This window comes from Nilaparvata lugens, chromosome 8 (genome assembly GCF_014356525.2).
Source record: "Nilaparvata lugens isolate BPH chromosome 8, ASM1435652v1, whole genome shotgun sequence".
Classification (NCBI taxonomy): domain Eukaryota; kingdom Metazoa; phylum Arthropoda; class Insecta; order Hemiptera; family Delphacidae; genus Nilaparvata; species Nilaparvata lugens.
In genome coordinates this window covers 42,464,439-42,480,173 of record NC_052511.1, presented here as the reverse complement: position 1 = coordinate 42,480,173, position 15,735 = coordinate 42,464,439, and the positions used below count along the sequence as shown (strand labels likewise).

Below are 15,735 nucleotides of genomic sequence, written 5' to 3'. Positions count from 1 at the left end.
GCATTTGTGATTCAAACGACTCGCTTCAAAATTGATCAAACTGGGCTTTGTGGAAAAAACGACGGCAAAAATAACACTAGACTGTAGTTGTTAATCAAAATTTCTGTTATCGTCTTTGGCTCCAGAAGATGTGCTCACTTTCTACAGTACACGGCTATCGTACAACTTATTTATGTCACCGATCCTATGAATTGGGCTAGCTACACACATATTATCGATTTTTGTTCGTACGATATTTTGCCGTCCTTATAAATTCTATTAAATTGAAAAGATGATTTCAAACAGATGATTTCTGTCAAGTTCCGTTTAATCTGATAGGAAAATCATAAGGATGGCAAAATATCGTACAAACAAAATCGATGAGTGTGTGCAGGGCTTAACACACTAGATGAGTTATCCATTAAAAGTTAAAGTTATCCATTTTTATTATAAATTATCGAAGTCATTGATAGTCATCAAATTATTGACTCATTATAATGATTCCAATTAGCTTTCTATTTTATCCCAATAATAATAGTAGTAGTGATGAAAGTGAATTTATTATAATCCTGAATTATAAATTTAATTATAGGAAAAGGATAATGATAAGTGAAGGATATAGTGAATTCACATTATAAAATGATTGAATTATAATCAGAGCTTGAAAATAAATACAATGAAACTTATTTTATTGATTAATTCATACAAGAGAATTCATACAATGATTGTGGAGAAAACAACAGGCTCAGCCCAAAATTTCAATAATCAATTATTTCTCTTCTGAATTTTTAAAATAACGTGTACCAAAGAGGCAACAAGGAATGTTTTCATTTCAACAATCTTAAGACTCATTTTCAGTCTGAAAATATATCAACTATAGTGAGGTCCACGTTACAATGGCAGTGGAGGAGATAGGAGAACAACGTTGCCGATCCTCTCTCTGTCTTGTCAATGCCTTCTATGGAGGGTAACTGATACCGGTTTAATGATGTAATATTAACTGTCCATTCTCGTTTAAAATAATCAATTATATTTTATCAAGCAAGAAATTATATTTTTTAATAATTACAACATAATGAATTTTCATAATCAAGATGAATATTTTGTCAATTAACTATATTGTTACAAACCGATCTGGCAACAGATCAAAACGAGAAAGAGATAGCGCTATCCGCTTTGTTGAATGATAGACCAGCACAGCACTTTGCCAAACAAGCACTGCCATTATAACGTGGTCTCACTATAGAATATTATGCTATGATTTATGATTTTATGCTATTAAGCTGGATTCCCACATGAGTGACCGGCAATATGAAAATATAATTTCCATGAGTTCTGATTGGACTGTTTCCACTCAGCACGGCTGAGAAAATTAATATAACTCATGGGGTTAAGTCAAGTGATAAGTAAAGTTAAACTTAAGCCTCAATATAATTTATGGGTCTAATGAAATAATGATTTTATTTGTCAGAAAAAATCATAATACAATAATTTGTAATAATACAATACACCAATATAATAATAATAATAATAATAATAATAACAATGAAAATTAATATTAATGAATCCTTCTGATTAAATTACACATATGCAAAGCTTCAAAGCTTGACCGGTTAATATTCTCACTGTGCCGGTCACAGATATGTGTGAATCCAGCTTCAATAATATTATTTGATGATGTTTCATGGATATTGGGTCTACAGTAGTCTACCTTAAATACAGAGTGGCCCATAAGTCAGTTGACGCTAATTTTTAAGGTCAGCTGTTGTTACAAACCAAACCACAGCTTTTTAGGTGTGTTTACCACAGTTAAGTTTGAGGCTATGTTTGATGGTTGTTCGTGATAGTGTGTCATTGTTATTCGATAAAATAATGAATATCAAGTTAACAACAGAACAGTGTGTCAACTGACTCTATACTTCTAACTTTTTGTGCTAAGATGTCTGGTACTTTTAACTTTTTATGCTAAGATTTCTGGAGAACGTTCAGCAGTATCTCATAATAAATCACTCAATTTATACAAATCAGGAAGTGGGCACTTTCTTTTCAGTTCATTCCATCTCTTTTTCACATTGTTTTTCAACGGTGTACGATATCGGTAGACGGTTGTGTCAGTGATTGAGGCCTGTTCTACACAATCATCACTCCCAAACTCACATACTCTGTAATGGTGCATGATAGCTTCCTTTTCAGTAACATTCATTTCACCGTATTCCCGCACATGTTCATAGACAAAATGATTGCCAACTTCCAAAGTGAATTCCGGCTTCAAAATGAATTTCGAGCGATTATGGTGTGGATGCAACTCGATCAAGCGACGTGTTTTCGATAAGGCCAGCAGTCTTTTCTCGAAGATATCCCTTTCACTCCGTCTGGCCATTGCAGGTAGAAGAATGCGTTTTGTATTACGTAGGAGCCGATTTTGCTCTTTTCAGGAGACGGATCAATCCATCTAGAAAAAAGTGATACAATTAAACTACCGCTTCATAAAATAATTGTGATTACCAAGTTTGATGTTGTCTTTTCTATTCAATATGAACTATAGGCGTTATTATGACTATAGTGAGATTTACTATGAAGTGTTAGCATTCCATATAATATCAATACTTCCCATTCAATCAGTGCTAACAGTTTGAAGTTTATCTTCTAAATCTAGCGCCGCAGTGCAGGATGGTTTCTCACAGCTTGGCGTTGTTGTCATTTGAGATGGGTGTCTGGCTTGGAAGTGTTTCGGCCGCATTGCAGGATGACTGATAACGGTTGCCGGAAGATCAACAGCTGGTTTTTTTCATTATTTTTCGTGATAGAGAAATTCTGATTGCAGATTCGTTCTTAGCGACCCCAAGTTTAGCCTGAAGGCTCAGAATGTCAACAATGTTTTTAAATAATTAAAAAGCATTATGAAAAGTCATTAATATGGTGGTACACCACGTTTCTGGAAACTTTTTACTGGTGGCTGGAGTTATTATTGATTATAGGTAACACAAAAATCAAAATAATCGTGAGAAATAAAACTGCTGATGAACGCGAATAAGACCGCCTCTCCATTGTTCTATTTGTCTCGGCTGCTTGGCTGAGCCTGGCTGGAGGGACCAAATAACCGACTAGATTGATCTTTCGTCTGTCCGCTAGGCGGAACTACGCCGACCATTGCTGGGTGGAAGATGTTACTGCGGTTTGCATTCTCACCAACACTGCTATTATTTGCTGTCTCAGCGCCTAGTCCGAGTCAGACAAGCATCCAGCCTGCACTGCGGAGCTAGGTTTAGCCTAGCTCTTATTTAAAGGCCCTTATTATAAGTAGCTGACTCTCCTTCCAATCCATAATTTTGCGCTTTCGAAAGTGAAATAACTAAATTAGTCCAGTGTAAATTGAACGACTAGGATCTAAAGCGTGTATTCTCCATCTCTCAACTTTATAAGTGTGTTATTGTTTATCGACAATTATTAGCATTCACGTGATTGAAATAAAAAAGGAGTTCAGATTCTTCAAATTTCAGTGCAAACCTAATAATAAACTCACTGCCAAAGTATTGACTAAAGCCGTGTCCACACTGTTCGACATACATGCTCGGCAAACATGTTTGTTGAGGAGCTCAGGGACAAACATTTTAAAAAGTTTGGACAATCATTGTTTGTCGAACAAAAAAGTACTGTTTTTGCAATCATTTTCAGTGTTTGCTGTAAAACATAAAACCTGTTCTCCCTACATACAAATATTTTGCTTGGTGACGCATCCACACTGGCTATGGGCAAGCAAAATTTGACCAAACTGTTTCAGCAAACTTGTTTGTCGTACATTTGTTCAGTGTGGACACGGCTTAAGATATGTAATAAATACTAATAAGTAATGTAATATCTGTTAAGTAATATGATGCATACTGTAACTTACTTACACCTACCTACTAATATCTGATTCACACTTTCCAAGTAAGAAAGAGCAACTGATCAATTGATTTGAACTTCATGCAATGCAAATGTAATAAAATCTGGTGTGGTACACTCACACAACTTTCCTCGCTCATTGAACTGTAAGCCTCATTCTCAAAGGAGCATAATTTAGGGGAAAAACATAATGACGATTGGCGGTATCATTTATTTGAAACTACGATCAAACTACTGTATATGTGTATATATAATTATTGTTTTCAGAGTTCTTTTTCGTTTGTGTAAATTGTGAAATTCGATGATTTTTTCTAAAGTCGTCGAAACAGCTGTTCTACAGATGAAATATCTCGACTATGTGTTCTTTTTATAAACTGCTCTACCTACCTACCCTACCTCATGCACGAGAAGGAGGTTAAAAAGTCCATTTCTTCACGAAAGCGATACTTTCCTTACCTATGGTAATAGGGCAAGGAAAGTAATAACTGTTATCACGTGTATGTGATTCATATACAGTTTTTAATTTTCAATGTATATGCCTACTTTTAAAGTAAAAAGCGCAACTAATCAATTGATGCAAAATTCATACATAAGTTACGTGTATACAGTCTGTTGAATAATTAATAAATAAATGAATTTATTAACTCAATAATTTGGTTTAAACAAAGAGTATTGTCAATAAAAACATTAATTACATCTTGTTAGGCATAGGACAGTATCAATCAGTTCATTATTTTCAGTTTCAGTACTTATTTATTACAAACTATAAAATCCTATAATACATTATCCACGTGAAAAAGGCTACTGATACCAACCTTAACAAATCCTGCAGTGTATGATGGTGCCGGGGAACAATCAACTCGTCGAAATCCAACATGGCGACGTGTGTGAATCGATGTGTGGTGCGGTGCAGACAGTCGTTGAGTGCAGCCAACATGCCTCCGGTGCGAATCTCCGTCTGCGACCCGACATCCAGCCTCTGCCAGGGCAGCACACTCACCACACCCCGTCGCTCGTAGTCCTTCAACAGGCACGAGGTCGCAGCACTGCTGGTGTCATTGTACAGCAACACGTGACTCACGCCTAGCAGCTGGTAGTATTCGAGGAACTGCAGCAACACCATTGTCTGTTGGCGAAATTCAATGGGTTAAAGAAAGGAGATGGGGCCGCGCTACCTGTACACTGGGCTATTGTTCCAAAAAAGGTTCATCCTTCAACTCTCGACTATCACACTCTAATGTCCTCTGAATCCGCTTCATTACCCTCATTAGTGGTCGGAGTGGTCGGAGTGGCCCTTTCTTGAAAGCAGTTTTAGCTGGTAGGGACTCATCTATTACTTTCCACCTTACCTATTACTTGTATTCTTACTTTTATTATTGAATCTAGATCAGTGTACAAGTACTTGTTATTCAATTATTTCTAATGGTTCATTTTGATGAAACTCAACTTGCTCACAAGATGTGTACAGACTAACTTGAGTTACATACAATTCGTGGTTACACACTACGTGCGCTATTCATCAGCTGATGATATGCGTATTATATTATTTATTTTTATCAAATAATTCAATTTAATGTATATAATAGTAGACTATTATAATTATAGCATCAGCTTATGGAAAACGTACGGCGTGTGTTCGTGGCACAAGTCTTCTTAAAAAATCTTTATAAAAAATAATACGTTCCTAGTTTGACTAAATTTGTACTTATAATGTGTGTGTTTATCCAATCACTGTAGGCTACCACTGGTTTACAGCTGAAAATGCCTTTAAGTAATCAGACTGGGCCACCAATTTATTCCTTGGGGTGGAATACTTAACAATAGACCACGAAAATGTCGAAACTCATTAACAATAGGCGACCACTGAAGGGTCACTAGAACTTCTACCTGTTCATCCACTGCTTTCGGCGGCCCCGTCTCCTTTCTTTTACCCAATTCAATTAGAAAATCTGCACCATGAACTCAGCACCAGTCCATCACTTATAGAAACAGTTAATGTTCTGATACCTCTCCATATCAAGACCATGGAATATATGTATTTACATTATAATGATTCCAGGGAACAAACAGTAATGGCTGTGATTGATTTACTAATACTGATATACCGGGTGCGGCAGCAAAACTTCCTTTTTTAAAGTGAACGCCATTCAGTCAGCTGATGTCGTAGTAGAGCAAATTTGGTCTCGTTAGAGAGGTCAGATCATAAAGTTTTCTTCCCTACATGTTCAATCGCCATATAGTCCAGGCGCTGGCTTACATTGAGCATACATGAGAGAGGCAGAGAATTTGACTCCGGATTATTGTTAGGGGGTCTTTAGTGTATATGAAACTCGATGTCGTCACGTACCAGGGTGGTCGACAGCTTGGGGGGGAGGGGGGTAAGTTGTGAAAAACGAGCGTTTATAAAATCGCCTGTCCTGCAGTTACTATTCATAATACAGCTTTTAATTTTTTCTCAATATTATGAAAACATAACTGGCTTTCAACGTGGTCCTATACATTTCTGCGATAAACCGCATAGTTTCCGTAAAAAATAAAATATCTCGAAAAATGTATTTTTTTATTATGGACTTTTGTTATTTCTGGAATATTCAAGTAATTAGCCGATTAGAGGAAAAAGGCTCCAATAAACATTGTAGGCCGTTTCTTGCTAATCCAATGATATATATAGTTTGGGGGTTACGATCATAGATGCGGCGGTGGGAGGGGGATAAGTAGCACTGTTACACTGCGGGCGCGTCCTCCCCCATGATTAATGCGCGTAATGGCCTGTCTATCGCATCGCTCATACTAGTCTATGCATTCAAATTATGTATTTCAGGAACGCTATCTTATGTATTTTCGGTCGCTGAACACGATTTTTCAACTCTGAAGCCTTAATAATTTTTGGAGCGGATGTTTTTTCATCACAACCCAGTGGGCATTTCGAAATCGCTATAATTTAGCCCGTTTGGCTACCGTCCTGAAGCGAGAATCAATTGTTACGTGTGACAAACGTCTGAACTACGTTCAGACAAACTGCAAGTGGGTTTTTGAAATCATTTGTTTGAGTGACGCGTTCAAGGACCCTACAAGATTTGAAGATCTGGGAAGAAATTGTTAACATAACGCCTGCAATGCTGGCAGGAGTCATGACAAACGCCAGAAATCGGTTTACTCAGTGTGTAGAGAATTGGGGACTCCATCTACCCGATTTGATATTCAAAAATAATTGAAACAAAACTTAAAATTAGTCTACATTACAAAAAATGAATACAAACTTTCTGATCCATACAAAGAGTTCTATTCACTTTTGAAAAAGGAGTTTCGCTGCCGCACCCTGTAGTAATAATAATAAATATGATTCAAAGTTTCAGTTATATGAAGAAGAAGAAGAAGAAGAAGAAGAAGAAGAAGAAAAAGGAGAAGAAGGAGAAGAAGAAGAAGAAGAAGAAGAAGAAGAAGAAGAGAAGAAGAAGAAGAAGAAGAAGAAGAAGAGAAGAAGAAGAAGAAGAAGAAGAAGAAGAAGAAAGAAGAAGAAGAAAGAAGAAGAAGAGAAGAGAAGAAGAAGAAGAAGAGAAGAAGAAGAAGAAGAAAAAGGAGAAGAAGGAGAAGAAGAAGAAGAAGAAGAGAAGAAGAAGTCGAGTCTCGAGTGGGGCTTTCTCAATCTTTGATAAATTGATAACTGATCACCGAACAGCCGTGGCTTCAAATCCCACCCAGTGATAGATTTTATCATTCATTCATGTATCATAATCACATTTTATCACTCACGCTCAAGTGGGTATAGTCATGTGGGTATCGTTCACCTAGATACTAAACTCTATAAACAAAAAATTGTGAATGTAAACATTTTCAAGTCCTGAAATCTGTAGGCACTAATGTCAAGCACATTTTAAAAAAAATCTCAAGTTTTGAAAAAAATTTGAAGTGACATTTGACTAACAGAGGACCTTTCCGCTTACATCTATCATGATTCTAGTACTGTACCTACTCACGTTATCATAGTAGTGATGCAGTGGCTTGACACAGATTGCCATCGTTATGTCGTTGGGCTTATTGTTTCCTTTCTTCAAATTATTATGTACAAAAAGCCGATTGGTGCAAGGTATGAGGCGGTACGGATTATTCACTAAGGATACAGAGTGAGGCACAGTTTCGATTCCATTCAAAGGACAAAACACATAAAACGCACTGTACGTTAGATTCCAGTGTTCTCTTATGGCCTGTGGATTTTCAAAAGGTCAAGAAGTTATTGATAATACAGTATATACAAAAAAGAATGACCCGACCCGATTTTAAATAGCCATATTTATTAGAAAGAAGGGATTAACACTAACAAATAGCACCCTTTTTTTGATAAGTTTTCAATAACACTAACTTAACACAACTAACACAACTAACTTAACACAACTAACTAACACAACTAACTTGACACTTCACTTAACACTAACAAATTGCATGCTAAAATACTAACAAAATATTGGAGTTTACGAAAATGCATCATAAATGTTCAATATGTCCTCCATTGGCTGCACGGACGATATGTAAGAACTTGCCTCAACGTTGGCGTAAAGGACCGCGAGACCAAACTTTACACTCTCGGCATCCTAGGTTCCCTGACATAACACCATGCCATTTTTTCTGTGGGGATATGTTAAACAACATGTTTACGTTCCTCCCTTACCTCGTGACATTGATGAACTGAAAACCCGAATATCAGCGGCTGTAGCCTCAGTGACAGAAGACACCTTACGCTCAGTTTGGGATGAATTAAGCTACAGACTAGATGTCGTCCGCAGCCAATGGAGGACATATTAAACATTTATGATGCATTTTCGTAAACTCCAATATTTTGTTAGTATTTGAGTATGCAATTTTTTAGTGTTCAGCCCCTCTTCCTAATAAATATAGCTATTTAAAATTGGGTCATTCTTTTTTGTACAGACTGTAAATCCCACTATGATAATTATATCACTATTATTTTTATTATTGTACATTATATATTATCATATTGAAATGTTCTATTTAAAAATATCATAGGGCTGAGCCTTTTGTTTTCTACCAATCATTATTGTATGATTTGAAGTTGTGAGAATAAAATTAAATTTAATATGATGCATCTGTATAAAACCTGCCATTTTTCTTGTGAACATAACAATATTCCTAGACACGTTCAAGCAGTATTTCGTAACTGATTAAAACAACAACCCTGGGCTGTATTCATAATTGGATTGATTAATATATGATCAGAAGCTAACAGTAGGCCTACTGATGCTCAGCACAATTTTTTATTTTTTTCCGTAAACTAGAGGATATCTCCCCCTGTGCCACACCAAGGTCCCAAGATCCATATTATTTTACAATTTCACTTTAAACTTTTGATTCGATTGGAGCTTCATGTTAGTATGACTTAATATCGTTTTATGAAAAGTCTAAGCTTTAGTTTATGTCCTCATGTGATGCCTATGGTTTGAGGTTCCCAAGGTCCATTTTATTTTACCATCTCAGTTTCAACTTTCTATTTGATTGAAGCTTGAAGTTGGTATTAATAAAAAAATTAATTTTTCAGAAAATATTCATGCTGACCTGCAATTGAGCCCTTTCAGTGGCCACATGAGAGCCACTGACAGACCACATTCGGCACCAAACATCGTCTGTGTTGTCAAGTTTTGCAACAGCAATAATTCTCAATTTCTTTTCCGCTTCTCTTGCTTCGTAGTAAGCGGAGAAAACGAAAAACTTTTCACTGAAACAATTGGAGCCGTTTTCAAGTCAAATTCCAATATTGTATACACTGTAATGTTTTTTATTGAGGATCATGCACACATAAGCTTTTTGTAATGAAAAGTTCGTGTGTAATGGAAAGTGCATGATTTGATAAGATGAACAAACTTCCATGCCACTGGCGGGAGTTCGGGAGTTTAAACCCAAGAAAACAAAGCGGTGCTAACAGACTGAAGTTTGTAACGCTCCAGACCACTAGACCAACCTAGGCGGCTATATCAAATAGAATTTATATTAAATATTCAACTATTTTTATTACAATATTATGATGTGATTTTCCAACAAAATTACTTCTGACTTGGAGGAATATGCGGCACAGAGAAATGGATGGAAGTCAGCCAATTACATTGATGGATAGAGTCATAGGTAGAAGCGCAGTTGCCAATTTTTCTATTAGTCAGTCGACTGAATGCTTCCAGAATGGAAACTCCGTAAGTTTAACATGAGCGCTTGAATATTCACTAAAAATTAGAGAATGCTGACCGGTTCAGAACTTCTCCGCCGTTGTATCCCTACCTCTTTATGCCTTCTCTGCTGCGTATGTCCCTACCAAGTCCAAAGTAATTTTGTACGGAGTATAGTCCTCTCTGTTTTCTTTCTATGTACAATTAAGTACACTTTAACTATAAAAAAAAACTCAAGGATTATAACAATCTACGGCCGGGTAGTCTGCTAGCATCGCCTGGATCCTGGGTTCGAGTCCCGCCGGTGGCATGGACGTTCGATCGTCTCATCAAAATCACCCACGCACAGGCAGAAAGCTTATATGGGCATCAATTGAAAAAATATATAATTATGATTGTATGAACCATTCAGAAAATAAAGTGTTTGTCAGTTAACTGAGTAAAATTTCACAAAATATCTGTGTCTAGCGTGAATTTTATTTTCACAAGGTGGTTGTAACAAATTGGTTCTATGATTTTTACTTTTTTCAAAATAGTAGGTCTATTATCTATAGAGTCGTGTGATCAGGAATGGCACAGTTTTTTATTTACAACCTGGTAGCCTACTTTTACTCGTTGAATATTAAATAAATATAACTACCATCAAGCAACTGAATAATTTTTTATGAGTAAATAGAATATTGAATCTTCATTATTACCGTGTTCCCCATACTTTCTGCCAAGACCCACTTGTGGGTTTCAATCTGGGTGGTTGTAATGTTGCCTTTGAATGTAACGATGTTGCCGAGAATGTGTCAGATCTCGGAGACAAGTTCAAGTGTGCAACTGACGCATGCTCTCCGTCTCCCACAAGAAGTATCATCTCAGTTATGGTGGTAATCACGAATATAATCAGGAAGCCTGTGAGAATAGTTGTACTACGAGTCTCGATACTTCTACATAAATAGGACAGGTAGTTCAAATTTCTACGTGGGTTGCCCAGATTGTGCTAAAAATAGAAGAAAACGACTCAAATTGATTATGAATTTAAACTCAGTTTAAATTAAAAACTACTATTAGTGATGGGATATCTTTTAACCTTTTTTCTATTGCCAAGCTTTTATTTGTCTCGCGAATCAAATGATATGAGTATGTGAGAATACAGTATCCCAGATATTCACTTTCCTGTTTAGGGCTAGTAATATGTACATAAAAATTGAAAATAACATCCATTTTTATTCTCACACATCATGTTTTGAACTTTGAAGTAATTTAAATTTCAAATGTGAATCCATTGAAAATGACTTGAAAGTTCCTAACATGTTGTGTGAAAAAAAGAGTTAAGAAGGTTACTTTATTTCATTTTATTTCTTTATTGGGAGATTGGGAGAGAAAAACCAAGGATACACATTGTACTATTTCTCTCCAAAATTTAGATAACATTTTAAAAGACCGTAATAGGGTTTCAATTTACTTGGATTCTCAATTTTAATTGAAGTATAAGAGATCATTTTAAAATGACACTTGATTCATATTGAATTTATTACAGTAATAAACTACCAAAATGATCACTTGTTTTTCCTCTTATCAATATTCTACAAAATAAAAATCAATAAACTACAAAACTTACAAACCTATTTTTCCACGAGCCTACATCTGCACCCCTCACTGAATAGGACAAGAGTTTCGTGAACCGTTCCCTCCCGACACCCCTCATTTCATTAATCAATTAGTGAACAAATCCCATGAATCAGCATTGAGCCGCCGGTATTTGAGGTCCAGTCTGCCTGCTGCAAATTCAACTAATTGAATCGAACTTTTTCAATTGGAAAGTAGGCCTACGCCCATGGGTCAATTAAGCGGCTGCAATGAACTTTCATTGTGCAATGAACATTGTCATTCGCCAGTGTTATGCCTTCTACGAAGGTAGCAACCCTAATCTGTTCTCGGCTGTAGTTATTGGGAGAAAACTGTGTCTGAACTTTAATATATCAGATTCAAATATACTAGTTTTAATAACGAGAGTTTTTAGAAGAGATTCTATTGTAATCTATATAATAAGAGAGAGTAGGGTTGTGTTTGTTCGTGTGTTCGTTTGTTCGCATCAAAACATGTCAACTTGTGGATTGCATACCGGAAAAACGGGAATGATTTAGATTCCAAATTTTGCACATAGATTCTAAGAATATCAATCTCGTGCACCTGGAAGCCCAAATTTCAATTTTCCTTCTAGATTTTTCAGAATTAATGTTCAAATTCCATTATGGTACATACGATTTCATAAAAAAAATTAAAAATCACCAAATCATATGGTCGAAATTAAAAATTAATTAAGTTTTCAGTTTGTCAACTTTTCAATTTATCATGCTTCCAGTTGTTGTATGGAAGCAGCTGAACATTTCTTTTAAAAGGGAAATTAGAAGATAGGTATGATTGGGAATCCTATTCGATTAATAAAAACAGGTTTTCCGTCCCACCCAAATTTCGTCCACCATTTTTGAACCATTTTTAATCCTACCTCATTTTTAAAAATTGGAAGGTGGTCATATGATACATGATTTCGATGCAGGATTTCAAGAGAAAATATGGTGAAAGTATGGTGAAAACAGCACACCAATATCTCAAACCTTTCAAAAGTTATTCAAAATTCAAAGATACTGATATATAATCCATGTATCTATCATCTTCCACGATGTATCTATCATCTTTGCGCTCAGGAACAAAAATCCCGTTTATATTTGATTTGCCTGATATACTATAATGAAGGAAAGAACTGGCTTAGCCTATACACGTATACACGTGTAAAAGATAGGAAAATTATGTTTGACGCATCATCACGTCTGAACTACTGGACTGATTTACTTGAAATGTTGCATATAAATTCTTAATCAACCGAGGATTCTTATAGGCCTATTTTCAATTCTTCTAGATTTTATTACGTCAAATTTTCAATTTGTTTAGTTTTAAAATAGACCCTTGCGAAGCACGGGTTACCTGCTAGTTTCAAAATGAGAGGGTCATTTTCTTATCAAAAACACAGACAAGCAATAGGAGGACGTCTTTCACAGAGCTGAACAGCCTATCATCCCTGCCAAACGCCCTGTAATTGGTGTGTTCGATTGTTGAGTTATTGACCGAGATCTAAGATTCAAGTCGACGGTTTTGCATTTCTCTTTATGTTTATTTGTTTATATTCATTCATGTTCCACAATGTTACGAGACGCGACAATAGATTTCATGAAATTTGACAGTTATGTTCCTTTTTGAATTTCACGTCGACGTATGTATGTTTTTGGAAATTTTTCATTTTAAGGATAATACAAAAGGAAAAGGAGTCTCCTTCGAACGTCAATATTACCGTAAAAATCAGACTATAGAATTATTCATCATAAATCAGCTGTCGAGTGGATTATTGCATGCAATTAATATCTCAATGTAACTTGGTAAAAAATCAGCTGTCGTATTGTTATTGCTATTGTTATGCACTATTAAAAGCACTATTAATATTGCAAACAACTAATAACTAAAATAACAAAGTATTTTCTTTCGACCTTTCTCTGCTTTCAACTCGGGCTGACCTGTTGTTTGAAGGAGATCAGCTTTTGATGTTAGCATTACTTTCTGATACACCAACTACAACAGCCATCAGCCATTTTTACAACGATATCTCGCCGACACGTCGTACAGGCAGGATTTACTCTGATGGACAGTGAGGAGGCTGTGGTATATAACTGCGCGAGGTCTACTGTTCACAGAACTACTAGTAGACCCTCAAACCTCCAAGTGGAGAGTCTGCCCAAGGCCAAGATTCATCTAGGTCTGCCACCAAGTGAATCCAACAAAAAATATCCAAGTCTACGCAGAAAACGTTATGAGTGATGTTGTGCGTGAACCCCATTACAGTACAAAAACGCTGTGATATTACTAATATACTATGCTAAAGTAATCTTAACATCGTACTCAAAGAGAATATTATAAGGAATATTATTATTATTATATGATCATATTCCACATACACTTCATGAAAGTATAGGCCTACCTATGAACAAAGTTTGAATTTGAAATAATTGTAGCAAATTCTACTCAAATAAGGAATAATAAACTTGAATTTTAAAAAAAACTTTTGAAGTGAAAATGCACTTACTTTGGTAAAATTCAAGTTTAAATTTAACAGTGAAAAAGTATGGATATGCAACAAAGAATAATAGTAGAAGTGTAATAAAATCAACGGAAGGTGAGATCAAAAATAGTTGACAATGAATCGAGTTTAATTTTTGTAATTATTCTATTTATTTATTTATTTGCTGAGGACAATGCCTGAATGAGCTCTAGGCTTGTGCATGGGTAATGAGACGGATGATAATGAGAGATTAATGAGGCTACAGCTCACTCCAGACCATTTTTTCCGAACGAGTTTGAATGCAAATGACAACATTCTCATCAATAAGAGATCTTTAGATCTTATTGCTAGTCAATCGCATATCTTAACTCTAAATGAATACATTATACTACTCATCACTCACCAGTTTTTCGAGTAATGTCATTCCTATTTTGTATATTCCAAACACAAACAATTTTAACAGAGTTAAACATACAATACTAACCGTATCAAGTCGTACATTACTACCAGAATGGAAATTGAAGTGAATAATAATAGAATTTCTGGAAGTAAATCTCTGGATCAAATAATTGCGTTTATGATTACCGGTTTGCATTCAAGCTTATAAATAAGACAAACATCCCGTTGCTTGATTCAATAATGTTTCTTTGTTTCCCAATCAAGTACAAGGTTTTTTCCACGTTGATCAAGCCCATTGACAATCCATTGCCAATCAACAGAGACAGTCAAGCACACAGGCATACTTGTTGAGCATAATATTATTGTGTTTTGCTTTACCAAGATAAGCCTTCAAATTGCTTTTAAAATTCTCATATCAATCATTATTTTCAGCAAAACGACTAGGTACAGTACTGTACATATAAAAATTATGCATTTATAAATAGTACCGTACTTGATAGTGTCAGCAATTGGGATTGTTTTTTATTCTGCTACAGTGCACTCTCAAATCTATACTATTGATAAAATACAGAATTTAAATAAACATGCACGGGATAGGAAATACATGTTTGACACATCAACACTCCTGAACTACCAAACCTGATTAATTTTAAATTACGCATAAGGATTTTAAATTCACCGAGGATGAATGATAGGCCTATCCTGATTCTTATGAATCAATTCTAATTCAGGTAACCATTAAAACAAATTCATTAGATCAATTTGTGATTCAAAGTTTATCTAAAGATAACAGCCCAATCGAATAATCTGTCTACCAAATGGTACTCCAAGTATTGGTGGGTTCAAGTTCAACGAAAGTTTTTTTTTTATTTCATTGAAAAATATCCACGTAGTTTTGACAAAATAACATATTATTATAGTCACCCTATATTTCAATCAATTTTTCTACTGTTAACAAGTAAATTTGATACGATGATACTTTTAATTTCCAGCATGATCTTCAAAACTATAGGCCTAATTCAATCTAAAGGTGCGTACAGACTTGAGCGTCACGAACACGAACATTTCAATTTTCATCAGCTGATGCTACGCTTATTATAACTATACCTTACTGTTTCTGTAAAAATATAGATATATCAGCTGATGAGAAGTGAAATGCGTGTGTTCGTGGAACGTAAGTCTGTACGCAGCTTATTGAATCTA

The 15,735-nt window shown here is 35.5% G+C and overlaps 1 protein-coding gene across 1 annotated transcript; it reads right to left on the bottom strand.

The window, feature by feature from the left end:
- Positions 1-1,596: 1,596 nt before the first annotated feature.
- LOC111043913 lies at positions 1,597-14,697 on the bottom strand. Its single transcript, XM_039434806.1, has 6 exons — positions 14,537-14,697; positions 10,733-11,022; positions 9,433-9,592; positions 7,842-8,069; positions 4,680-4,990; positions 1,597-2,431 (listed from the first exon to the last, which is right to left on the bottom strand). The coding sequence occupies exons 1-6, from the start codon at positions 14,555-14,557 to the stop codon at positions 2,290-2,292; spliced, it is 1,152 nt and encodes a 383-aa protein (XP_039290740.1). The 5' UTR covers positions 14,558-14,697; the 3' UTR covers positions 1,597-2,289.
- Positions 14,698-15,735: the final 1,038 nt, after the last annotated feature.